This window comes from Mastomys coucha, unplaced genomic scaffold (genome assembly GCF_008632895.1).
Source record: "Mastomys coucha isolate ucsf_1 unplaced genomic scaffold, UCSF_Mcou_1 pScaffold22, whole genome shotgun sequence".
Classification (NCBI taxonomy): domain Eukaryota; kingdom Metazoa; phylum Chordata; class Mammalia; order Rodentia; family Muridae; genus Mastomys; species Mastomys coucha.
The window spans coordinates 232,205,210-232,232,135 of NW_022196905.1; the positions used below are offsets into that span (position 1 = coordinate 232,205,210).

At 47.1% G+C, this 26,926-nt stretch overlaps 1 protein-coding gene across 3 annotated transcripts in view; it reads left to right on the top strand.

The window, feature by feature from the left end:
- Positions 1-26,926, top strand: part of Gnao1 (G protein subunit alpha o1) — a 158,198-nt gene that overhangs the window by 63,446 nt on the left and 67,826 nt on the right. For all 3 annotated transcript variants that reach the window (XM_031340888.1, XM_031340887.1, XM_031340889.1), the window contains exon 3: positions 22,655-22,796. In XM_031340888.1, the coding sequence (XP_031196748.1) occupies positions 22,655-22,796 (142 nt within the window). The remainder of the gene's footprint in view (positions 1-22,654; positions 22,797-26,926) is intronic.

The window sequence follows — 26,926 nt, forward strand, 5'->3', positions numbered from 1 at the left end:
TTTCATGCTAGTATTTAGCCATAGATGGAGTTCACTGCCTTCTTTGGGCTGCATTCCCAACTGACCCAACTCCAAGAGATCCAGGCCAAGCATATTGGGTTGGGGTAGGGGGTCAGGGAACAACAGCCTCCCACTGTCTACAGGCCGAGCCTTGAACAGAAGGACTTAGGCCCCCCACTAGAAGGAGTGGGTCTTTTGTAAGCCACATTTCCTGTGCTGTGCCAAGTGGTAGGGATTCAATGCTGGGCTTTACAGCTTGTTTTGTTTTGTTTTGTTTTGTTCTGTTTTGTTTTGTTTTACCAGCCAGGACAGAAGGCCTGTATAGGCTAAGCAAGGATTCTACCACTGCGTCACCTCAGCCCTGTCTGTGGCTTTTGACTTTTGCACCAAAACTTTCCAAATTGGCCTCTAATTAAAGAGAGTCTAGCATAGCCGTTCTCCCTGGCTGTCTCCTGCTGATATACTTGTTTCCCCCAAAGGCCTTAGCGTGTAGAGTATAGATTAGGATGTTTTTCTGGGTACCATGGTCTGAGAATCCCTGATTCTTTGCTACCCAACATTTCTGAGCTACTTGTTAGTTGAAGCCACATGATTGTCAGCAGGGTTCCATGTATCTGAGCAGTGGCCACCCACCCAGCTGTGCAAGGTCTTCTTCTGACTTTTCCGGCACCTTCTCAGTTCCTTGGACCACATTATGTCCTCCATGAGGCAAAATAAAATAAAATAAAATAAAATAAACTTTTTTCAAAAAAGGGAACATGCTTCTGTTGTGGCTCACACTAGTTGTTCTCGGTTACTAGGCTTCTCCTAGCTCTTGTCCGTGTTTATTAGGACAACAGAGTAAAATACAGATAATGTGTCAATGGCTTAGCACTTTTCCTCACTTCCTGCGGGGCTCTTTCTATCAGCAAGTGTTACAAATGCCATTGACTTGCACTCTGAAGGGGTCACAATGCTAACAGGGCCAGCATACCAGCCAGCCTGTGGTCCGGAGTAGCCCTTGTCACTGAAAGAAGGGCACTGACCCCATCCACAGCACCTGGCAAGTCAGTGTGTCCAGTTTTTTAGAAGTCAGAAAACACTGTCTTTTTGTGAGAATTCTTCTGATTTATGAGTGTTTTCGTAAAGAAGAGAAAACATAGACGCACTACAGGCCAGGTACACCTCACTGGCCCTAGTCCAGGCATCTCCCAAGCTCTGATGATGGGTCCCCAATTCTTGTGAACTAGAGCTGCCAGGTAGTATAGACCATAGGCTGCCCTGGTCAGAGCCTGCCCCACTGTTCTCCAACTGCAAGGCGCTGGCCACGTGGACCTCTTGGCTAAATCAAAGTTGCTCATTCCTGAGATTTGATGTGAGAAAGTACATGTGAACACCTAGCAGAGTTGATGTTAAATCAGTAGGAACTGTTAGAACTCCTAATAATGTGAAGGGAGCGATTAGGCATTTACCCTTCTGGGGATGGAGACATCTCAGCTGGATCAGCAAGGCCTTTCAATGTGCTTCCACCGTCATGAGAGACAGCAGAGCTGAACCATGAGCAGCCTCATCTGTGAGGTTAGTGGTAATGTTCCTGAAGTCCTAGGACCTGCCATTAAGGAAAACTTGGTGGTGAGGTCTCCAAATTGCTCTGTGGGCTATAACAGAGGCAGGGAGGTCTTTGGATAGCCCTTAGGAAAAGACAGAGTGCTGGGCCAGGTTGGGAGCTAGCGGGGCTGGCTAGGGCTGGCTGGGAGTGGGAAAAGTTTCAGTGTGAACTTAGATAGGGAAACTGCCCAGGTCTGACCTCTAGAGTCCTTTGGTGCTTTCCCTTTGGCCAAGGCCACTCCTATACAAAACTCTTGATCTTTATGTAAAGAGCCAGTCTCTCATGACTGGTAACAGGCTCAGAATAATAGAGCCCACACAGGAAAATGGAGTATTCTCTTGCCCCACCAGCTGAATAGCCCCATGGGTGTTTGTGATCACTGTGAGTCAGCAAGTTGGAGAGAGAGCCTGGGCCAATGCAAGGATGACTACAGTCGGAGCAGCCATCTAGGTTCCAGGAGGGACAGCACCACTTTGGGAAGACCCACAGGATTTGGAGTGTACCTCTGAAATAGCACTGAGGGACCCAGCAGCCTCAGACATGGCGAACCAAGTCCTCCCCGGTCTGTACACATCAGAGGCAAAATGCTGTGCTTTGCACTTGGAGCGAATGGGACAGCTGCTTATTCCGTTTCATGTTTGAGATCCCTCCTTGAGCTTATCCAGTGCTGGAAAAGCAAGTTATTCACCCATCCCACCGTCCCTCTCAATTCCTTGCCACACACACACACACTTTTGCATCCTGGGGATCATCTGTGTTGGAGCATGAAGCTCTGTGGACAGCAGTCAGCAGGGGTAGCCACAATGATAAGAAGCAGAGATGAGTGTGATGGTATCAGGCAGAGGAAGGGGCTTTCCTACCCTTCCGTTCATTGTTCATGTCTTAAATACCATGTGTCTGGTGCTGTGCGCAGTACAACCATGCCATGAAGCTGGAACAGTGTTTAAGGAGGAGGAGGAATTTGCAGCTCAGCCATCGTGGCAATAGAAATTACACCACTCCCACCCCCTTTTCTAGTTGGTCAAATTCTTACTAGAATGGACAGACTGTCCTGACCAACTGTGCTATGAATGTGCTTGAAACCCTGAGTATTCCTTGGAGGCCCTAGATAGCCTGCTGTCCATGGAGTGGTTAGGAGTATGTGCATACATGTACTTCCTCACTATATGGTCCTGGGAATGTCTGCTGACTTGTCTCCTAGTCTTCAGAGTGAGGCAGACACAGGCATTGGTGCAGCTTTTACTGTTCTGATGCTGGGGTGTGAGGTCTGTGCACTCATCTCAGGTGTGAATGGTTGGGAAGCCAGTATGCATCCAGGGTCTGCAGGGATCCACAGGCACTGGACATTCCTAGGCTTCACCAGAACCCCAGTGCTCAAATACTGCTGAGTAGGTGGAATGGAGAGTCTGGACAATGAGCAAGGGGCATCTTTTCCTTTTCCTTCCACGTGAAGCATACACGTGGAGTCTGTCAGTGTGAGCACACCACCGGGGTAGAAGGTGAACAGCCAGCCTTCCTCAGATTGACTGTCTCCCATGTGAACCTTTTAGACTCCATAGCCATAAAAAGTCCAAGTGCTACCAGATGCCAGCAACTGGCCAGAGGTAAACTTCCTCTGAGACGGGGCTCCAACCCATGAGAGGAGGGGTACCACCTACCCTTCTGTTGTCCCCACAGCTGGCAAAGCCACCCACTGAACCCCAATTCCTAGTGCAGTCTGAGGGCCTTGTGCAGGGTGGCCCCTGCAGCTGGAATGTATGCTTTTCTTTGAGGACCAGGATACACACCCTACTTGAATATCCCTCAAGACAGTGATTGATGAGGGAGCCCACAAAGTGATTTTTATGGACTCTCTGTTTTAGGTATGGCCACACCATAATGGCTATTAATGAGGAGCTTCTGCTATAGAAAGGCTGTAGTAGGAAACCTAGGAGGTTGTGGCAGGATTGTTTAAACCCACCACCCAGGGAATGGCATCCTCTCTGGGCCAGACCCACCACCAAGGGAAGGAAAGCTGGGGGCTAGGCACTGCCCCATCCGTGACTGTGTCTGTCTTGGTCTATCTAGTCAGACAAGGCCTTAGAAGTTGCCAAAGTCTTTAGAGATTGGGGAACTCTCTTCCAAAGACCTAACAAATAGCACAAAAGGCTCATACTATGCCCAGAGAGAAGGATAGATAAGGAATAGTCAAGCCTGTCCCCTAAAGTTGGCATGGAAACTGACCATTGTCTTTGTGGCTGGGGGAAGAGATTGGTTACCCCAGAAAAAAAATAAGCAATCAGACTTCCTTTTGGCAAGCTTCTCCTTAAACACTTACCCCAGGGGTATTGAGAAAACAAGATGTCCCCACCACCACCCCAGGAGAACCTGTTGGGGTAACTGGTGCCTTTTGCCATGTTCTCTACTGTTCACAAGCTGAGAAGGGGTCATTTACCTTTGTTTAAACACAGCACACCTAAAATGGACCTCTGGCAATGCTGAGACTTGGCAACAGATCTAAAAATCTATTTTCTGAGTGGCTACCAAGCAACCTGGACCAAGACCCAAGACCAGGAACACCTTTCCTCCCCACATTCTCTGCAGGCTCATGTGGTATTCTTGGTGTCTGTCCCTGTCTAGCCACATGGTAAGGAGAAGAAAGGCGAGTCCTCATTAAGAAAGAAGGAGGAGGAGGAAAAGGGACAGACATCTCTGTATCATCTAGAAGGGGAAAGGCGAGGGCAGTTGCTATGGATTTTAGAGATTGTGTTGTGGGGGAAGTAACAGTGTCTGGGAGCAGCTAGTCCCTGGCATACCTGTAAGAGGAAGTCACCTCCAACCTTCTCATAGAGATGTTGTTGTAAGGTATGGATAGAGCTTATACCTTCCTCCAGTGTCAAAGTCCTCAGAAAGCACCACCTTTCAGATTAGCTAGTCTATTTGGCTAGGCTAGGTTTCAAAGAAACTTCCAAGGTTATACAACTTCATAGCCAGCAAGAATCCCGATTGCTAACCAGAGAGATGGCTTAGTTGTTAAACTGCTTGATGTGTATGATGGTTTGAATAGGAATGGCCACCATAGGTTCATAGATTTGAATACTTGGCCACCAGCGAGTGGCACTATTAGGAGGTGTGGTCTTGTTGGAGTAGGTGTGGCCTCATTGGAGGAAGCATGCCACAGGGGTGGTATTGAAGTTTCAAAAGCTCAAGCTAGGCCCAGTGTCTTCTCTTTTCTTGCTGCCTACAGATCCAGATGTAGAACACTCAGCTTCTTCTCCAGCATCATGTCTGCCTGTGTACCATCATGATTCTCACCATTACAATAATGGACCTCTGAACTGTGAGCTAGCACCAATTAAATGTTTTCCTCCCTCTCCCCCACCTGCGATAAGCAGGTGAGCTAGCCTTGAGGTCAGGAGAGCAGGAGAGCTGGTCCTGCCCTTCACTGGCTGCAGCATTTTGGAGAGCAGGCCCTATACTTTTAACCTGGGCAGCACAGTAGACCTGGCCCTGGTGGCAAAGGCAGTGGGTGAGCCAGCCCTAAGCTCATGGAAGCAGGAGAAATGACCCTGTCCCTTGACAACTGTGGCACTGGGTGAGCTCACTCAGGCAGTGCTGGAGAGCTTGCCCTGCTGGTATGGATGCAGAAGAGCTAGCAGGCTGCCCAGCTCCCTCCCAGGCCAATATTTAGGGCTTTGAGTTAGGCCAACCCCAACATCTCTCTCAACTGTGATTTCCTGGAGCATGTAAAAGGTCAATTCTTCAGATCCAAAGCTGCAGGATCTCTATGACACAGGTCAAAGACAGGATATCTGAGAGGACTCCCCATGAGGATCCAGTATTGATAGAGTAGCAGAACCCAAAAGCCACAAGACAGACCAATGATTCATTGCAGTGAACATTTGCAAGTAAAGATGTATGGACTAAGGGTATACTGCATGACACACTATGACACACTACAGCTTCCACTACAAGGGTTTTTTTTTTAATTCTATATGATTTTATTTGCAAGGGTGGAAGGCAGATATGAAAGGAGGGAGATAAGTGGAATTGGGGTGCATGATGTGAAATTCACAGTCAGTAAAAAGGTTTTTTTAAAAAAATGTTTTCCTTTATATGAGTTCTCATGATCATGGTGTCTATTCACTGCAATAAGAGACAGAAGGTGGTACCAGGGACTGGAGTACTGCTGTGATAGGCCTGACCATGCTTTTGTTTGGAGGAACGTGAACTTTAGGAGTTTGGAGTACGAGATAACCGAATGCTTTGTGGGCCATTGTAGTAGGAGGATGGTAAACAGTGATCCTGAAGACAAGTTGAACTGTGAAGGCCCAGCTCAAGATGTTCTAGAGGAGAAGAATATTAGTATGTGGCCTAGAGACCATTTTTGTGATATTTTGACAAAGAATGTGGCTGCTTTCTATCCCTGTCCAAAAAAACATCTGCCTAGGGCTAAATTGAAGAGTTACGGATTAACGGCTTTGGAAGAGGAGAGTTCCAGATAGCCTAACATTGACTGTGTTGCTTGGTCATTATGGCCATGATAGGGAGAGTTACAATGAAAATGAGCAAGCTGGGCAAGGGAAAATAACAAAAAGTACAGTTTGAGGAGAAAGGAGTAGCAGGAAGTGTGATGGAGTCGAGTCCAGCAGTGCTCATGGAGATTAAAGGAACGCCTGATGCTGAATGGAATAAAGGAGTGGCAACCTTAGAGCAAGACCTCTCTCAGCTAAGCTTCCAACCTGTGAATAGGAATTAAAGAAAAGCTTAGGTGTGGTGGCGCACACCTTTAATCTCAGCACTCAGAAGGCAGAGGCGGGTGGATTTCTGAGTTTGAGGCCAGCCTCGTCTACAGAGCTAATTTCAGGACAGCCAAACTCAGGGAATAAAGGAAACCATTGAGAACAGAAAGCTGATGGAGATGTATCTAAATGAAGAGGCCATGTTCCAGCCCTAGCAAACAGGAGAACTTGGAAGCAGTTCTGGCTTTAGAGTCAAGGATATAAGAAAGGAGTTATGGAATCTCCATCTACAACTAAGGAGATCCACTGAGGCGAGGCATATTTTGGGGATGTCCTTGCATGGAGGCCCAAAGAGAACATCGTGTTGAAGCTGTGAAGGTGAAGCCTGGATTTCATTGGTGACCTCTAGATGTTGGTATCATGGGATACCTGCTGAGGAAAGCTGCAAACAGAGAGTGGAATCAGCCCAAGAGAGAAAAGTGAGTTGCAGTCAACAAAGCTGAAAGGAGTTGGATATCTGAAGTGTGCTTTGACATCACACATGGAGAGACAGAGTTTGGAGTCCATTCAGCTGGTTTTGGGTCATGCTTTGGTACAATATTTCCTCCCTGTGTTCCCTGTTCTCCCTTCTGGAATGGTATATTCTGTGCCACTGTATGTTGGAAGTGTGTGGTTTGCTTTTTTATCTTGATTTTACAGGGGATTAAAGTTAAGAGATTATCGTGAGACTCAGAAGAGGCTTTGAACTTTAGACTTTTAAGAGTCTTGAGATCGTTACAGACTATGGAGACTCTTGAAGTTGTACTGAATGCATTTTTACATTGTGATATGGCTACAAGCCTATGGGGATCAGAGAGTAGAAGGTGGTGTTTTGAATAGGAGTAGATCCCATGGGCTTATAGATTTGAACGCTTGGTCATCAGGGAGTGGGACTAGTAGGAGGTGTGGCTTTATTGGAGTAGGCATGGCCTTGTCAAAGGAAGTGTATCACTGGAAGGTGAGCTTTAAGCTTTCAGAAACTCAAGCCAGACCCAGTATCTACTCTCTTCCTCCTTCCTATAGATCCAGATGTAGAACTCTCAGCTCCTTCTGCAGTACCATGTCTGCCTGCATGCCACCATGCTCTCCACTATGATGTTAATGGACTAAACTTCTGAATTGTAAGCCAGGCCAAATTAAATGTTTTCTTTTAAGCATTGCCATGGCTGTGATGTCTCTTTACAGCAATTAAACCCTAAGACACAATGTAAGTGTGAGTACCAGAGTTTTGACTCCCAGATGGGCATGGAGACCTGGGAAGGCAGAACCAGGGGATTTCCAAAGCAAAGTATTTAAGGAGACTCTCCGTCTTGATGAACTCTATGTTTGATACTGTCTCAATTACTAAGATAGAAAAGTTACCAAGGATGATTACCAATATCAACCATGTGTACACTCACACAAGCAAAGCATGCATACATAGGCATGCATACATACATACCACACCTACACACACTAGAAAATGGCAAAAAATAATCCTGATTACTAATAACTGAAACCTACCTCCACATGTCTAAAACATGTTGGCTTATATAACTGAGTGGCTGAGCTATACTAGCCTCAGGCATGTCTGGATCCAAGTGTGTGCTGGACTGACTGACCAACAAAGTGTGAAGGGCTCACCCTTGGCACTTAAACTAGGAGTGAAGTGAGTCCTCAGAGCGTGAGGGATGACAATTCTTCTCCTATTGAGATTCTGTTTCCAAGGGAAGAGAAGCTGAGCAAGACAGAACACCAGATGTCCTCTGAAGCCCTCACTGTCATTTACAATGCTTGAGATCACTCGTGGGTATCTTCCTGGTGAGTCACCCACCACCATACTCCAGTTAGTTAGGAGTGCAGAAGTCAGAGGTGCCCCATAGGAGCCTTCACATAGACCATCCCATCCCATCTGGTCTCATTCAACCTTTTCATTTGTCTAAAAAGGCATCTGATAGTGTGAGTTTATAAAGAGCCTTGTCAGTGAGGTCAGCGGGCTTTCACAGGCTCATCCCTCTAGTCTGTGGTTCAAGAGAATTCATCCAGGCCTACTGAGCAGGGAACATACACTGATGGAAGCATATACAGACAGGGTGGAGGGCTAGATGAGCAAAAACTCAACCTCACTTGGGCACTTTCCATGAGACAGGCTGGAAAGGCTGTGTATCTCCCCAATGTTGTGAGGTGTTGCTGGTTGTAAACATCATGGCCTAAGCAAGCACTCTACCCTGTCAGCAGTTGAAGACTATTCAGGGGATGCTCTGACTGGGCAGGTGAGAAGCCAAGAATCCTACTTAGGTATATAGGCAGTGAAAACAAAGAGTGAATTAGCCTCATTCACAGGCTCACTCTGTCTTTAAGATGGTCCTGTCTTTATATGAAACACTCATTTCAAAGGGCTCAGAGTCCATAAAGCCCTTGGTCATCTCCTTCAGAGTGAGTAATTTCACAGTTGAGTTTCAAAGAACCATTCTGGGTATTTCTAGAAGTATTGCTGTCTGTCTGTCCTGACCCTGAGGTGCCCTGCAAGGACCAGGTGTCAGGAGCTGGGAGCAGAGTTAGGCTAAGTAACAGCACCAAGAAGAGGATAACAAGGCTTGGATCTTGATGAAATGGATTGACAAGCCAGGGTGCTCAGTGGAAGGTGACCAGCTTAGGTCCTCATCCATCCTGGCTCCAATGAAAGGACTGGCTTCAGGGAGGAGTCAGGCGTATGTGGGATTGCCACCTTAGACCATGAAGACTGACTTCCATGCCTGTTAAACTCAGTATTCAGCTCGCAACTGTGGTGAGTGAGCAAGACTGAGGATGTCTCCCCACTCATGGAGCGCATAGTGGTATATCAGGCAACAGGTGGTGTTCTGATAATAGGTATACAGATGGTTATGGAGGAAACTAGGGAAGGGGAGAGATGGGGGAAATCATAGGACCTGAGGAAGCGACCTTTGAGCAGAGCCATATAAACACATCTCTGTTGCAGAGAGGTTCTTTGGTCCACAAGAACCCCCTTTGAGATTTGCCTGCATGCACCTCCACATTTCCTGAGCTCTCATGTCCTCAAAGGCTGCACATGGCAAAAACATAGACACAGGCATGACATAGAGTTGAACCAGTCTGAGAAACAGGGCAAACCCAGGAAGTTGTCACAACCAACTTCCAAGCCAACACTGGGCCTGAGAGAATAGTAGTACACAGAGGAAATGAATCTGGAGTCCCCATGAATTGTCCAAATTTATGTCAGCTGGTCCATGTCAGAGCCAGGACTAGACCTTAGGTAATGAGCTACTGCTGACAATGGAATGTTTGATGCCAGTGACTGGAAGTGGAGGATTGTGAGGAGGCCAGAGGTGTCCTGAGAGAAGGCATAGAAGAGTTCCAGAAGCTTTGATTTAACACAGACCAGAGTTCAGGTTCTGGCTAGAGACGCCGGCCTTTGAGAAGTTCTTCTGTCTATTTCATATGGGGTTGTTGTAGTATGTGACCATTCTTTAGAACCCCAGTGTCTTCTGCCTTCAGATCTGAGATCTCTACCACAAGACCAAGACCCCGGGTGCAGACCAGCAGCTCCAGTAGGAGGATGAAAGGGACTGCCCTTCACCCCCATCCTTACTCCACCTGGAGCATGGGGGAAGGGCAGATCTATGTTGTTTCCCAATGATGGCAGCAGAGGCTCTGCCCTGGAGTCACAGCAATTCCCAGGCTTGTCCCTGGCTCTGTCTGGTGACAACTGGCAGCTGACATCTTTGCTTCTGGCTAGAGTTGCATCTTATTAAAAATGGCATCTTTATAATAGATTTCTGCAAGTCACTGTCAGCAGGACATGTCCCTTGTTTGTGCCAGTCACTCCTCTAGGGGACTGACTTGCCTATTACTATTATTTTAGAACTCCACTCTACAGTATTCTAATATTAGCATGTCAAGCTCTCTGTATAACGTTAATTATTAAAGGACCTTTTAATTTTTTTAAATAACTTTTCTCATCCCATACAGATTTACCACTTAGCCAGGAAGGTTTTAATTGGATCTCTCACCTCCTAAAATTGCCAAGGGTCCCGTTTGTACTCAGACATCACACAGTCCAGCCCTGGGGATAGGGGACAAGGTCAACCAGCTTTCACCCAACTCCACAGAAAGCACTGTTGCTTCTGCTTCCCTGGGAGAAGCATGACAGTCAGCTCCCCTGGCAACTAGATCTAAAAGTGGCAAGGGGTCACATCCCAGAACAAGCTTCAGTGGGGACTGGTGGAGTTGGATGATAATTCATGGTTCATTCAGATGGTGGACACTGTATAGCCAGTGAAGACTCCAGGGTGGCACAAGACTCATGAGGAAGCCTGGACAGGATGGGTTGAGTTGCCCATGCTGTGTATCCCCACACATACACACACCCCAATATTCAGCAGTAGCCCTAAACTCTGTACCAAGCATCTGGCCATCTAAGCAGCACTCATCAACCAAGCATGGCAGCATCTACCGGAGATGTCAGCACTGCAGAGGCTGCAGCACAATTGCAATGTTGAGGTCATCCCGGGCTACACAGCAAGACCCTGTTTCAAAGGAAAGAGGATTTTTGGAAGTGAACATGGCATTCATCCTGAAATGAAGCCATCGTGGGATGCCATTTTGGGAGCGGCTATGCATCTGGACATGTGCCAGCCTGTGGCGTGGCTCCTCCCTGTGGCAGGATGGTTGGAGGCAGCTATCTTCCTCCTCTTTTGCTCAGCTGTGTGGGTTGGAATCCATAAGTGTTCCAAGAACAGGCCTTCAGTCAGAGCTGTGGAAGTCAGGGAAAGAGGAGCACTGCTGTTTAAAAGTGGCCTGCTATTGGAGCAGTACCACAGGTGGGAATCTGGATGGCTTGGAAGGAACGTAGGTGAATGATTATTTTAGTAGGTGAGCATGTTTTACATGTAGTTAAAAGCCATTGTATACCTAGCATGTTAACCATTGGTGATTGGACCCCACCACTATCTCTGACCTGTCCCTCCACTCTTTGTCATTCATCCATTGCCCCAGAACACAGGGTACCTGCTGGATATTGTTTGCATTTTCTGATCTTTGCCTGAGACTTTTGTTTACACATTATCTCTCCCTGTTCATTTAAGCTTTCCCTTCCCATGTAACTTTCTGGCTCCTAATTCACCCCGCCCAATACTGATCACCTGTTTTACATATTACACCACAATACTTGCTTGTGCGCTTCCTTCTTTTATGTGTTCCTCTCTTAGACTGTGAGAACTTTGAAGGTAAGGGAATTGTCTGCCCGGTTCATGAGTGTCTCTGGGGTGCTGTTTGAACTTGAGCTAGCACACTCAGACAGCCCATGGAGTGAGAAGGGAAGACGCCCCGTAAAGAAGTGAAGAAGACGGTGATCTTGGGGTGTCCCTGGCTCTGCCAGTTGAGAACTAGCTCTTGTGCCTGGAGAAGAATGAAGCTCTGACTTCCATCGGGGTCTCCAGGCTCTGACCTTCTGCGTGCTGGGAGAGTCAGAAATTAAGGCTGTGGCATAATTGCTTTGCAAAACACAGGCATCAAACTTCTGCCCAGGCATTGATCTTCAAGCCTGCTACTATAGACAAGGGTTATCCTCTAGTTCCCAGGATGCCGTTCCGCTGAGGCCAGGATCTATAGCACTGCACGGGCAGGGTCTTATGGCTGCTGAGTGAGACAAGACTAGAGGTCTAGCCTTGCTTTGGTACTCGTTTGTCTGCAGCCTTTAGCTAATTAGCTGCTGTTTGCTATGCCAGCCCCTCCCCACAAATTATTTAATACTGTTGTCATCCATGACAGACAGAGTTCTAGTCCCCATTTTATAGAAGGGGGACCTGGGCCCAGGAAAGTTGGTAGCTTGTCCATATCCAATGGTTGGGGAATAGTACAGTCAGGGTGTCTGTCTTCCATCTTATCAGGGGCCAGTATTTGTTTATGGAATGAATGATTGGCGTAGTCTAGAGGAGTTGAAATCCTGTGGGCTCCCAGAAGCCATTAGTGTTCACCCTTCCCCTTCGCCTGCCCATATATTGTACCCTGGGGTCTGATTGGCTTCTCTCATTAGTCCTTACTCTTAGTGGTCCCTGAAACTAGAGCAACCCCACTGTCCTTGAGGGAAAGCAAATGCAATGACACTGTCTATTGGGGGCTGGAGAAATGGTTTATTCAGTAAAGTGCTTGCCACACAAGCATGAGGATCTGAGTTCAAATCCCAACTACCCAGACACAGTGGTACATACCTGTAGTCCCAGTGCCGAGGTGATGGAAACAGACAGATCCTTAGCTAGCCAGCTAGGAAGTTAATGGGTAAGCTTCAGGTTCTGCAAGAGACTCTGTCTCAAAAAAAAAAAAAAAGCCAGGATGGAGAAGGATAGAAGATGACGTCCCTGTGACCTCTGACCTCCACACACACATGTGCAGTACATGTATGTATGTCTACTAACCAAAACCAGTCACAGTCGGGACACTCAACAGGGACAAGACAGATGGGGTCTTGGGTGGAGCAACTCCTTCTTCCTGATGGTGTGTCCTGTCTGCTGTGACCCACTGTTTGTGATGTTCCCTACACTGGGCCAGCTTGCTCTTACACATTCCTCCTGAGAGTCCAGAGTCCTTCCATAGCAAAGAACGTTTGAACTAGACTTCGGGTAGAATTCCTGATAAACTGATCTCACCTGGAACATTTGGCATACACCCCTCCAACACCCAAAGACCTCGAATCTGTACACATCTGGAGTGCTACTCCCAGCCCAGCAGCTCCAGATCCTGTCAGCACTGCTCCAAGTAGTGACCCTTCCCAGGGTATGAACCTTCTGATTATTCTTTCTCCTTACCCTTATGTTCTAAGATTCCTGTTCATCTTCTACCTCCCACTAGAATAAGGCCTTTGTGAGAGCAGAGACTGTGCCTGATAGCTTACTCTTGACACACAGTAGGGATTCAGACAATCCATCAAAGTCACTTAGGGGAGGAACTAATGGACGTGCATACAGAACATCTTGCTGCCCCAAAGCCTCAGACCTATCAAGGCAAGAGAATCTTTCTGTTTTGCAAATGGGCCCATGTTTTTCTCACCTGGGATCTCCCATCATCCTCAGCTCCAGGGCCATCAGAGACCTGTGGCACAACAGAAAGGTCTCTGAGGATTTTGTCCCTGCTCTGTCACATGCCAACTGTGTCCCTATGGGCATGGATTTATCTAAGTCACAGTTCCCCATGTGTGGCCTTGGAACAGGTCCCTATCTGTGGCCCAGGCAGAGGACATCGTGATGAAAGCATGAACTGTCTTTATAAGGGTTTAGACGTCAATTCAGCAAGCCATGATGGACTGACTCCCTGTGCCTCTTTGATCTTCCATTCCCATCCCGGTGAGATTTAGCATCTGACCATAGTGTCTCTGCAACTTCGTGTTGACTCCTTACACTGCATACAAAGGCAGGAGGCCAAGAATGTCTGCAGGAGAGGAGCCCTGTGGGAAGGGGAAAGAAGGCCAACAGGAAAAGTAGGGGAAAGTATTCATGAAGATCTTTCTTTTGAGACCAGGAAGTAAAATGCTTTTTGTCAGAGACACGCCTAAACATTCCCCTTTCGTCTTACTGGCCTGAACTAGATCATGTGGCCACTCTTAGCTGCAAAGGAGGCAGGCAAGTAGCTCTGAGAGTTAGGACAGTGGCCATTGCATGGCAGCTCACATAGCTGATATTTATGTCTATCCACTGCCCTTGGAAGATGCCAGTTTTTACACTCTTTCCTAAATGTTTTTACCATCAGTCTTATTTTGACATCTAGTCTGAGTCCCCAGAAGGCAGGGGAACTGGCTCCATGGGCCTGGCAGTGCAGTGGGGCTTCATATCAAGCCAAACACAAACAAATCAGGTCAGGAGACCCCTGCCAACAACACTTTACCCTTCTAATCTTGTCTCCTCAACATACTCACAGTGTTAAACATAGAATATCTGATTCTCACTAAACATAATGTGTCACAGGTCAGCGAGGTGACTGGGGGTAAAGGCGTGTGCTGTATAGGCCTGGAGACCTCAGTCAATCCCTAGGACCTGTAAGGATAGAAGGAAGGACTGACTTCTCCCTTAAGTTGTTCTGACCTCTGCATATGTGCTGAGGTGCATGTGCCCCCCCCACGTGTGCTAATAATAATAATAATAATAATAATAATAATATCTCTAAAAAATTAAACAACACCATGTGCACATTTTGAAAATGAAGCAAACAGAAAGAAGGCAATAACAAGTCACTGACTGTACCACCGAAAGTGATGTCAGCTCCATTCTGTTGTTCCAGCCTATCTATCCTCCATTTCCACAGCTTCTATGCCCGGTCCCCCAACATACACCTAGAGTTTTATTAGTGTGGCTGCACAGGACACCCACTGCACCATACCTCGTCATATTTTCATCTTAGTGTTTTAATGGGCTCTGTGGAGCCCCTATGGGCTAGGGGCTTCCTGGTCACTGTTTACTTACACTTGTGTTTTATGAGGCCAGGGTTGTCACTAGCCACCTAATAGGTCCATGGCTCCACAGTTACAGTTACACTGTTGAGTGGGTCAGTCGGGCCAGTGGTGACTAGAGACCATTATCATGTATCACTGAAGCAAAACAGTTCCCAGACAAATGTCTGATGAGGTTCTGTTCCTGCTCAGACACCCCTGAGGATCATTAAGATGACTCAGCCTATACATTCTCCCAAGATGCCCATTTGATAAACAGGAAGAACCTCCACTCCAGCCCACCTCCCAACCCCCAACTCCGTCTCCAAGTAGAGTTTCTCAGCCTTTCCTTGTCTTCTCCCTGACAGGTGGAGACCCTCCAGGGCTCACCTCTGTGAGTTACTTCTCTCATGGCTGTGACCAGTATCAGACAAAAGACAGCTTTAAAGGAGGAGGGTTTGGTTTATTTTACTTCCTTGAGAGCAGTGCGGTTCATCAAGGTGAGGAAGGCAAGACTGGGGAAGTAAGTGCCTTGGTCCTTGGTGGCCAACCAGGGAGCAAAGGCAGAGGAACAGTGAAGCTCTGCTGACGCTCATCTTTTTTCCTTTTTAATTGGTACAGGACCCCAAGCTCATGAGATGTTACTTCCTCAGCTGACCGGTCAGGGCATGTCCTCACACATACACTCAAATGTGCATCTCACAGACACCCTCCTCTTAGAACCAGCCTCACGTCCTTTTCCTCTGGAGGACAGTAACAAGATGACCTCTTTGTACCAAATGTACCAGCAGTCCCTTCGGCTATTGCTCGCCTGCCTGTGCAGCCGCTCTCTGGGCCCTGAACACAACACAATGAGAACAGTTGACACCCAGCAGTTATGGGAGGTCCCCATCGCACAGCTAGTGCCTGGCACCACCATCGCCCCCCCCCCATAAACACAGTCTAAATCATTCAAGCTTGTAGCAGAGGATGGTGAGGCTGTGGGGGGATGGGAGGCGGGGGAGTGGAGGGAGGAAGAGCCAACTCCAGTAATGAGCCAATGACGGCTTTTGATCAGGTGCTCACAAACATCCACAAATGGAGGGGAAACCTGTGCTGGTATGTTTGTCAGTCTCAAAAGGGGCCTGTGATTCAAGAAAGGCTGCCAGGCCAGATGAGTGTGTGAGGTCCCTTCCTGCTCCCAAGCCTGTGGCTCTGTGACCATATAAGGTGTCTGTGCCCAGCAGTCTCCCTGAAGCTAAAAGCAACCCCGCCCTAGAAAAGGGGCTGAAAGCAAGGAGAGCCAGGTCTGGGCTTCCCACAGAATCTCCAAGGCGGCCAAAAGAGTCAGGGGAGGGGGACGGGGGCCCATCATTGACAGCCTCTTCCTGGAAATTGGTCTCCTGCTGTGGGCAGCCCCTGCTGTGGGCAGCCCCTGCTGTGGGCAGCCCCTGTCACTGTTCCTAGCCCCCTCAAGATCACCCACTTAGCAGTGTTATGAAGAGCCGAGAGCAGCTGGCAGCTTTTGTCCATAGTTGAATACTCAGACCCAGTCAACCTCGTCTGCTCAAACTCCTCCTTCCCCTGGCTCTTCTGGCTTGGTGACCCAGAACAGCCCCTTGGAGTCCTGGGTTTTAGGTGGACACTTCGAGAAATAACTTGACTTCCATTTGATACTCTGGCTCTGCAGCTATTCAAAAACAAAAACAAAAACAAGATCCCACCCAACACACATAGGCACACAAGCAGGCTTGCCTGTGAGCCCCTTGGTGGGATGTATCTTAAACATCTGAGTACACACAGCTCAAGAAGATGTTTTTACCTTCACTGTCCCTGTGCCAGTAACTTTGGGAAGGAGTGGACAGGTGCATGAAACAAGACATCTACAGCCAGGGTAGAAAAGTCAACAAACAAATATGCCAAGAGGTGATCACAAATTATCATTATCAAATAGAGAACATTTTAATCATGACTTGGATGAGTGACTGAAGCTCACTCAGGTCACATTAGATTGGGCAAAAAATAAGGAATACTGTGGCTTGTATCAGTCAGAGTGGTCGGGGTAGCATCAGCTTCAGGCATGCGTGGGTTTAGGGACTCGCATGACATCACTGAGACTTTATTGTGTACATTCACTTAGCAGTTCCATTAAAGGCTTCTGCAGGATTCAGACTACTGGCTGTTGCTGCAAGCCTCATGGAGCCCCTTCTGCTTTCCAAACCCTAATCTTGCTACATCCAGGACCCAGACCTGAGCCATCCCATGGGACTGAACTCCCCTGGGGTATACCCCTGAGGACTCTCAGGAGCCCGCTTTCCTTTCCAGACCCTCAGAACATTAGACAGGCACATCAGTCATGTGCACATGCATACACATACCATGTATATATGTGTGTCCACTGGGGCCTCTGGAACCTGGAGCTCGTGAGGGCCTGGGGTTGGGAAGGCAGCCCTGCCTCTCACTCTCTGCCTGTCACAAACAGGACCTGAGATGCCAGTCCGACCTCCGGGAAGTATACTAACCTTGTCTGTAGAGGGGAACTGATGATTTTTATTGAGCCTGGGGCTGCTTTGCAGATTAGAAGCAATGCAAATGTGGAACATTTAGCAATGAGTGGCAACCCTCACACTTGGGCCACCTCTGGGCCAGAAGTGAAACTGCACCAGGAGGTTGACTTTAGAATGAGACTCCTACTGGCCACCGTTTGGAGTGTCTTCCCTGTGGTCTTTCTCTTTTTCTCTTGGGTTTTTTGTTTTTGTATTTTGGGAACAGAGTCTCTTATAGTACAGGCTGGCCTTGAATTCCTGATTCTCCTGCCTCCATCAGTCTGGCTTGCTCGGCCACATCCAGCTTATTTCTCAGAACAACTTGCCAATGAGGAAACAAGACTGCTCAGTAAAGTCATTTACTCGGGATGACACGGTTAGACCCTCCCTAACCTCTGCAGCAGAGGCGGTATGGGAACAGCCTAGCTGTCACTGGAAGGATATGAGGAAATAGAAGATAAAGGGACCTTATTTAATATTCACAAGGATGTCAGCCTGAACTCTGAAAGAGGGAGAGGAGGAGGATGCTTGAGAAAGACAAGCTTGGCACTGCTGTCTTATGTGGACCATATATTCTTGTGCTAAGTGGTGCTTACAACTCTTTGCTTGGGGATGCTGTAAATCGTTACCCCTGGAAACCCAGTTTAAGCCAGTATTTGCCCATGTGACAAGTTACAGGACTACTACTCATGACTTTTGAACCCTTGATCCAAATTGCATTGCTTGTACATTTTTCTTTTGGACCACTCCAGAAACCAGGCTGACAGGTGATAGGCAGTAATCTGATAGTATGTGTGTTCTGGGAATGGATCAGATGTGGTCAGAAGGACTGTCATTGTGGACACCTGGGTTCTGGGCTTAGCTCTAGCTTACCTGCTATGAGAGCCCGGGTCAACGGCGTAAGCTCCCAGCCTCAGTTTCTTCTGTTAAATGGATATAGTGAAAACTGAGCCTTCCCACCTCATTAGGTGAGTGTGGGAATGAGAGTGCCAACCCCATGGGAAAAGGGATCTCTTGGCCAGCCAGGGATCTAAAGAAAAGCTCTCATTTTCCCCCATGCAACCTCTTTGCCAGAGAAATTTTATGTGACCCCAGATGTATGTATACATAGTACAGGTAAACAAATCAAGCCTTTAATAGTAATCAAATATTTCAAAGGTTTATTTTTAAACAACTGTTTGGTGTACATATATTTTTACCATTTACTAAAGGTTAAAACAAATTTGGAAATTAATGAGATGAATGTGCTTGTTTATCTTTTTTTTTATTTTGAAAGTTTATTGATTTTTTTTGGATGGCTTGTTTATCTTTAATCATACAGAATTAGATCCTGGCTGTATTTGACACTGCAGGAGTCTGTCCTCATTCTTCGGTATTTTGATTTTATAATCATCAGTATTGAGAATGCTGCTTCACATAATATAAATGTATAGCAGTATATATATCATATGTGCTTTATATGTATATATAAACATTATATATAACAGTATAAATGTAGTCCATGAAGGCAGAAGTATGGGTGGGGCAAGTCTAGAAAATCTTTCCCAATGCCAAGCCAAAACTAATACAATGATTTGTTCTTTAATGAAACTAAAGTTAGTATCTCAAATGGAAAATTTTTAAATCAAATATTCTAATGCAGAATAAACCAAAAGTATACTATTATATTTTATAATATATTATAAATTTTACTATACATGCTGAGGAATGTTGGTAGAAAAATTAAGTTTTTGTACTCTATATGAGTAGAAAACTTTGTATGTGCAATAAAAACACCACATTTCATGACACGCAGTAGTCATATTGTGAACCATGGTGTTTCGGGTGACATTTGTTGGGGTCATGTGGCTTTATTGCAGGTGCAGCATGTAAGGCTCCCATTGTGTACTCAAGTGGTGTGGCAATGAAGTTGCAGCCCACGGGATGGGTGAGCACCACCAAAGGCACCTCAGGTTCATTACACATTTAATTTTCAATTAATTCTTAGTCACTACTTCTTCAGAAACCTTTTCCTATTATCCAATTTGTCATAACCCTTACATCCAGTTATAGAATCTTGTGGGATCAAAGCCCACATTCAAGAAGCTGGGGTCTGGAGAGCATCCCGAGATGAGTGGCAGGACCAGGAGTCAGAAGTGAAGTTGTGGCATGTGCCCTGGCTTCTGGGGAAGCACATCACACTAAAAGCCAGCAAATCTCCCCTGTGCTCACCTATCAGGTCAGCACAGCACTCACCTCCTGAGGGACCTGCTCCTGGAGCCTGAGTGCCCAATGCCTTCTCTACAGTTGTCAGTGTTTGCTCTTAGATTCCCATGTGTATCGCACACGCTTTAATTTACTTTTATAATTTTGCAATACAGTGTCAATTCTGTCATTCGTGTCTCTTCCACCTCTGTTCCTGTTAACTGGTACATCTCTTGGTTGTGAGCCGCACTTCCCTGCTTGTCTGCAGAGCCGGGGTTCCCCCCCCCCCGAAGGTGGTATCATGCACAACACTCTGCTGAGTGTCTAGATTTTGCCATCCCCATTTAAAGGTTGTTGTCTTTCTTCTGTTATTCTTTGGGACAGTTAAGTTAACTATGGGAAGCTAGTTTTCTTAGACTTTGTTTCTAGAGTTGTCAGGAAGGCCTTCGGGAGCCATGAGAGCTCTCTTAACCTAGTTGCTGTGGCCTCTGGTGTCTCTGCTGCAGGCTCCAGCAGTCCCCAGGGTCTGCCCTCTGACTTTTCAGAGGTTCATTTGCTGGCTTGGGGAAGTGCTGGCAAGTGTTCAGCCTCCAAGGCCCCTGGAGCACATTCCCTCTCTGGTGCTCTTTCATTTGAGCTGTGGAGTCTTGTCTGCTCGGCCAAAGACCCTGAGGAACTCCACAAAGATGCCAAGAACTCTTTCTCTGCTGTTTCCTCTCTGCTCCAGCTGCCTTAACCTTTGAATGCTGATCCTTATCCCTGTGGCTCTCAAGCCCCTATGGTGTCCCTGGCTTCTCTAGCCTGTAGTCCTCAGGCCACCTACACAGCCAGTGTCCCCTTGTCCCCTCCACTTCTCCAGCTCTATGCAGAGTGCTAGTGTTTCCCTGGGGACTCTCTGGGGTCACAGACCTGTGGGCTGTTGGTCTGTGGCTCCATCAAGAGGATTTTGCAGGACCTGGAAAGATGGCTCAGTGGTCAATCAGATGACCCAGGTTCCTTTCTTGGTACCCACAATTGTCTGTGGCTCCAGTTCCAAGGGATCCGACCCTGTCTTCTAATTTGTGGGGACACAAGATCCATGTGCAGTGCACTTATATGCATGCAGGCAAACACTCATAAAAACAAGTCTTGTGCCAAGCGGTGGTGGCACATGCCTTTAATCCCAGCACTTGGGAGGCAGAGGCAGGTGGATTTCTGAGTTCGAAGCCAGCCTGGTCTGCAGAGTGAGTTCCAGGACAGCCAGGGCTATACAGAGAAACTCTGTCTCAAAAACCAACCAACCAACCAAACAAACAAACCAAAAAAATAAGTCTTGTGAGTTAAAAAGAAGCTTTTGTAAAAAACAAAACAAAACAAAACAAAAAACCAGATGTAATACCAATCAAACCCACAAACTGTCCACAGAGTCATTTGTCTGTGCTTCTTAAAGAAACTCAGACAGAGACCCACAGCCAGCACTAACACTCACTTTGCGACAGGAGTGAGTGTCTGTCAATCAACTAATGACTGAATAGCTCAATGGTAGCACACCTATACAAAGGAATATTATTCAGCAATAAAAAAGATGAATTAATGAGACATGCTATAACATAAGCATATCTTGAAAAAACTTTTTTGTTTTGTTTGTTTTTTTAAGATTTTATTTATCTTGTGTATGTGAGTACACCTTCACTGTCCTCAGACATACCAGATCAGAAGAGGGCACCACACTCATTGCAGATAGCTATGAACTACGGTTGCTGGGAATTGAAATCTGGACTTCTGGAAGATCAGTCAGTGCTCTTAACCACTGAGCCATCTCTCCAGCCTCTTGAAAAAACTCGTTAAATGAAAGAACCAGTCACAAATACACCTACTGTATAATCTTATGTATGTGGACTGTCCAAACTATGCACATTTTTAGAAATAGTGTAGACTGGTGATCGTTTAGTATCGAAGTGGGGCATGCAGAATGACTGGTGGCAGGCACAGGGCTGCTCTGGGAAATGATAAAATGCTCCATGGCTCGAACACAGTTGTGGCTGCCCAATCTCTTGAATTTACTAAAGCAAATGTTGAGCTGCATGCTTTAGGCAAGCAGATCGTGTGGTATATGAAATGAATCCTAAGAAAGCTGTGTTCACAGGATTTGTCTGTGATGTTCTCCTAGACAGAAAGGAGGTGATGAGGGCCTGGGCAGGGGCTTTAATGACAGAGAACGAGGGCTCAGCTCTCATACTGAAGCCTGGGTGTGTCACACGTGTCTATCAGAGAGTTCACACAGTCTGTCAAAGCACAAAGAGCCTCTCATGTTGTCCTTAAAACGTGTTGCTTTTTCTTCACTGCCATTTTAAGACTATTCTTACAGTCTGTATGTGATTTCCTCTTTCCTAAATCCTTGTCAGCAATGAACATGTATCAAACAAAGGCCACCAGAGGCTGTCACACGGCCTCTGCTCTTATGATGTCCCCTTTGTGGACTCCACCAATTGTTAGGATCCAGCAGAACAGGGTGACTACCTAATGCCAACTGAGGAAGAGTGTGGAAATGCCCACCGCTGGCTTTTCCTCTGATGGTGTGTATCTTACACATGTGCACAGGCTTGGATGGCTGTTCATTTAAGCCAGGCATCACCTTACTTTCATTAAAAGCACTGTGAGTGAGCTGTGGGCGTGGCTTCCATCTCCCCTTGGGGACCTGACCTCACCTAGCAAGTACATCCTTCTGCTCCTGGGTTTGATCCACAAGAGCGGACGGGGCAGGGTTTGGTTGAGAGACCGAGACTGTATCTTTCTTTCCCTTGTGCAGTTCTTTGAGGCATCTTCAGCAGCACCCTCTGCTATACAAGGCAAGGCTCTGCGCTATTCTTAGGTCACCAGCAGCGAACATGGGCAGAGCAACTGGTGTTTGCTGCTCCTGATGCAGGTGCTTTCAAGTGTCTTCAGCCCCTTGTATATAGAATATGAAGACTATGTACTATAGTAACTTAGTAACTCAGGTAAATGGTTTTTGTCTTGTTTTGTTTTTTAGATTTTTAGATTATACAGCACCTAAAGAGCTACTCAGTAGTCCATCATTTCCACAGGACCCAGCTCTCCCATTCTCCCTCTATGAACACAGGGCTTGTGCTGGGCCTTCAAACCCTGTGTTGTCCATGTCAAGGGAAGACACTGAACTTATCATGTACTGTTTTTCCTCCAGGATCATCCATGAAGATGGCTTCTCTGGAGAAGACGTAAAGCAGTACAAGCCTGTTGTCTACAGCAACACCATCCAGTCTCTGGCAGCCATTGTCCGGGCCATGGATACTTTGGGCGTGGAGTATGGTGACAAGGAGAGGAAGGTAGGCAGTGAAGAGAGGCCTTCATGACTCTCCTCCTGAGAGTGACCAGGGGAGATTGTGCTCTGTGTGGGAGAGAAGGTAGTAGCCACCAGACCACGCCATTTCACCAGTCCCTGACAAATGCAGGAACTTGGATGACAGGTAAATCTCACCAGTATAAGCAAAATCCAAAATGTTCCTAGTATGTTTTGTAGATGAGAAAGAGTGAGAGATATTTTGAGTCAGCACAACGCTGAGGAAATACCTGACCCCAGACAACTGGCTTGATCAGAAAAATATTTACTGAATAAAACCCACTTTGCTAGGTGCCATCTTCCCTCCTGAGGAGAGTTGTCCATACTTTGTAAGAAGGAAGCATCCATTGGAATTGCCTCTCATCCTTCACACCAATGGGTGTGCTTTCTGCCTTTCCTGGTAGATGTAAGGCCCTCCTTCCAGTAGAGAGTAGGCATTCCGAAACAAGGATTGTTCTCTGATAAGTGTATAAAAGCCTTTTATTTGCAAACATTTACATCCACCACAAGGCTAAACTACAAACAGATACTGTGGGAAGCTCCATCATATGAGGACTGTGTGAAGGATGTGTGAAAACAACCTGAGAATGCTCTCCAAAAGCTGGACTTTGCTCCCCACCCCCACCCAGGGAACAGCAGGAGGACCCGGAGCAGCTGGCCTACAATTGCGGTCTCTGGTGACTTGACTGATACACATTTCCCTGCCTCTCAGGCGAAGGCTATCCTGGCCTTCTCAGGGTCTGACAAATTACTGGGGTCAGATAGCTTTGCATGTAAAAATTTAATATGTTATGCACAAATCCTCATTCCACGGGATAGTCCCCTCAGCTCAGGATGGTATCTCCAGGGCCTGGAGGAATAGGTGGCTGACACAGTGTCTATAGCAGCCTAGGGTGGGCAGCAGGGTCCTGGTTGAGCCCATCCATCTGCTGCTCCCCAGAGGCAGGACAGAAAGCTGGCCCTGTATCTATCACAGGTTCATCTCCAGTGAGAGACCGAGGGTCCATGGGAGGCAGAAGGGGGAGCAAGGATACCCCCGTCTCTTCAGGCTTGTTCCAGTTAGCGTTCTCTGTGGAGGAGAAGGCACAAAGGGAACCTTGTTCAGAGAAAGCTGATGATCAGAAAGTACCTATAGGGCAGTATGGGTAAGTGGTACACACTGGCTGGTGAGGACTACAGTGTCTCTTTCATCCTCATGGCTGTAGAACTGTGGGCATGAAAATAGCCATCATCTGCAGAGTACCTGCTCCCTGCCAAGTACTATGCTGAGCCCAGGTGTACTGTACCCTGAACATAGCAGGTCATCAAAAAAGTCTCTTGAATGGAATTGTAGTCTTCCTCTCCCATTCTAAGAGAAGGGCTGTGCCAGGAATGTACCCTCAAATGGCCTTATGTACTCACTTGGCCCAGTGAGTACAGTGCCTGTGTGTAGCCTTATGGGAAGTGTTGCATCAGTTCAAAGGCTGTTGATTGGGCTTGGAGGAAGCTGGCCATCTTCTTGGGGAGACAGGATGCACAAGCTTTTGAGTGTGGCCTTTCTGTTACTTCTGGTCAAGGCTGGGTAGGCTTCAAAAGTAGAGGGAGACCTGACTGAGAACTGGATTCCCAGCACTGTCGGAGAAAGAATTCAGAGACAGGTGGACCCAGTGAGCAACTGGGAGAACACTTTATTACAGGGCAGAGGCACATATTGAAGCCGTGAATCAGACTTCTCAAGAGATCGTGCTGTTGAAGGTGGATAGCTCACCTTATGATGAATAGTGTAGGGGTTGGGGAAGATTGTTCTTGAATTGAATTGCATGGGACAGGGGCTGAGAATGGGATGGGATTTTTCCCAGTCAGGTGTCTCCTGTTTTCTGTCCTTGTATGTCCTCCACATGTGGCATGGTGTCACCTGCATAGTATGAACAAGCAATTTTACCAGGTTAATGGTATGGAGATGCCATTAAAATGAGGCAAAGAACAATTAGAATTCCTCTTGATCAGCCATGTTAGCCCCAGCAGTTTTGAGTGGTCTTATTTCTTTACTTTTGAGGGTCATATTTTGTCCTGCTACAGTACAGCTGTGCAGCTGTCTTAACCTCAGTCTCTGGCCACCTTGAAGCCAGCCTCTCTTTTCCCTGTGTCTGTCTAGGTGACTTCATTTTCTTGAGATAGTCAAAGAAGGCTTATTAGGAAGGGAAGGCTGTGGTGCCAGATGTTTAGATAAGGTTTAAAAGGTAGCCGTGGAGGGGGCGTGGCTGAAGCAGCCAAGCAGCTCTGAATACAGGCAGTGGCTGATAGTGACCAAAGAGGATTTGACTGGCAGAGGGAGGAATGTGGTTAGAATGTAGGCAAGGGTGAGAAAGTTGGAAGTACAGATAAGCCAGACTTGGTGAGCCCTGGATGGCTGCCAGTGAGTGTGGTTTCATCCTGCTAGCAGGAAGCAACCATTGATAGACTGTGCTAGAAAGAGAGGGGATGCGGTGAGATTTCAGACACTCCCGATGGCAGGCTTAGGGTGACCTCATCAAAGAGCAGCCAAAGAGGGGAGTGGCCCTGGAAGCTGTGGAATAAAGTGTGCATGAGGTCTGGGGTGAGGTGAGCTGTCCAAAGTGAAAAGTGCACAGGAAGGTATAGTGACAAGAGGACCTGATGGCCTTGGTGGCCTGGGGATGCCTTGACACTGGACAGAAGAAATAAGGACTGAGAACCAAGTGCTCGTGTGACCAGCCTGGAGCAGTGGATCAGTCAGAGGCAGAGAGAGAGAAGGGCTGCTGGGTAGTCTGCTTTCAGGGCCAAGAGCTTCAACACGGAGTGATCATCAAGGAGATGGGCTGAATTGAAGCATAAGAGCTCCAGGAATTATTGGCTACAGGACAGTGGAGGCTTCTACATTTTATCTTCTTGGATCTGTGTTCAGTAATGTACACTGGTTATTTAAGGGATACTGTTTAATGTTAACCCTAACAACCACCTTGCAGTGCTTGCTATTGCTGTCATTTTATTAGTGGAAAGGGAGAGAGTGAGAGACAGAGACAGGGACAGAGAGACAGAGGCAGAAAGCAGGAGAGTGGTGGGCCCAGGGTCCTTCTATATAAGCATGTGTGTACATAGAGACATGCTTACCTAACAAAACTGAAGTCCACAGCAAAGGCTCACATAAACAGACAGGCTCAGGACAAAAGAGCTTCTAAGCTAGGACTGGTACACACCTATAATCCTAGTGCTTGGGAAACTGAAGCAGGAGCACAGTAATCTGAGACTACACAGGGCACTTACGGCAAAGTCCTGCCCAATTTTTTTTTTTTAATCCATAAAAGAATTTGGAAAGGGAACCAAAAAAGCAGCACCCACTGCCTGTCTCCTGCTTTTTTTCCTGTCTTCCTGATGTCTGCCTAACCCAGTCCTTTGAGTTACCACTCTACATCCCCCACAAGTGCAGGCCTCCAGAGGCCATCTTCTCTACCCCGAGCCTCAGGCCGCCTTTGCCTCTCTCTTCTTTGTTTCCCATGGCTCCCCTCCCTCTGCTTCTTTATACCTGCTATCTAACTGTAAGGTCTCCCTCTGTACCATCCCCCTTTCTCCATATCTTCATGCTGTGCCCCTCCACCCCACCCTCATTCCTTTTCCCCCACCGCTTCCTTCACCCATCACTCTAGTACAATTGTCTTCAGCTTCCTAGTTGAGATTTTTCAGGTCCCTTTTCTCTACCTCAGCCCTGTGCTACCCTGAGCCAGCTGTGGAAGAAAGGACCGGAAGACAGGACAGTGACAGAGGTTGAAGGCTCACTCTGACCAACGAGTGGAAGAGTAGTCTTTGACGGATCTCATGTTAGTAAATTTTACCCCCATACACGTGTGCATATGTAAACAGATAGAAAATATAGGTTTTGTATACATGCAATATAAATGAGTGGAGCCATAGACAACAGAAGCAGAACATGTTGAAAGAAAGAACAAAGCAAGAGCCTCCAGGGTGAAGTCTTTTTTTTTTTTTTTCAAAACAGGGTCTCTCTGTGTAGCCCTGGCTGTCCTGGAACTCACTCTGTAGACCAGGCTGGCCTCGGACTCAGAAATTCACCTGCCTCTGCCTCCCAAGTGCTGGGATTAAAGGCATGCGCCACCACTGCCTGGC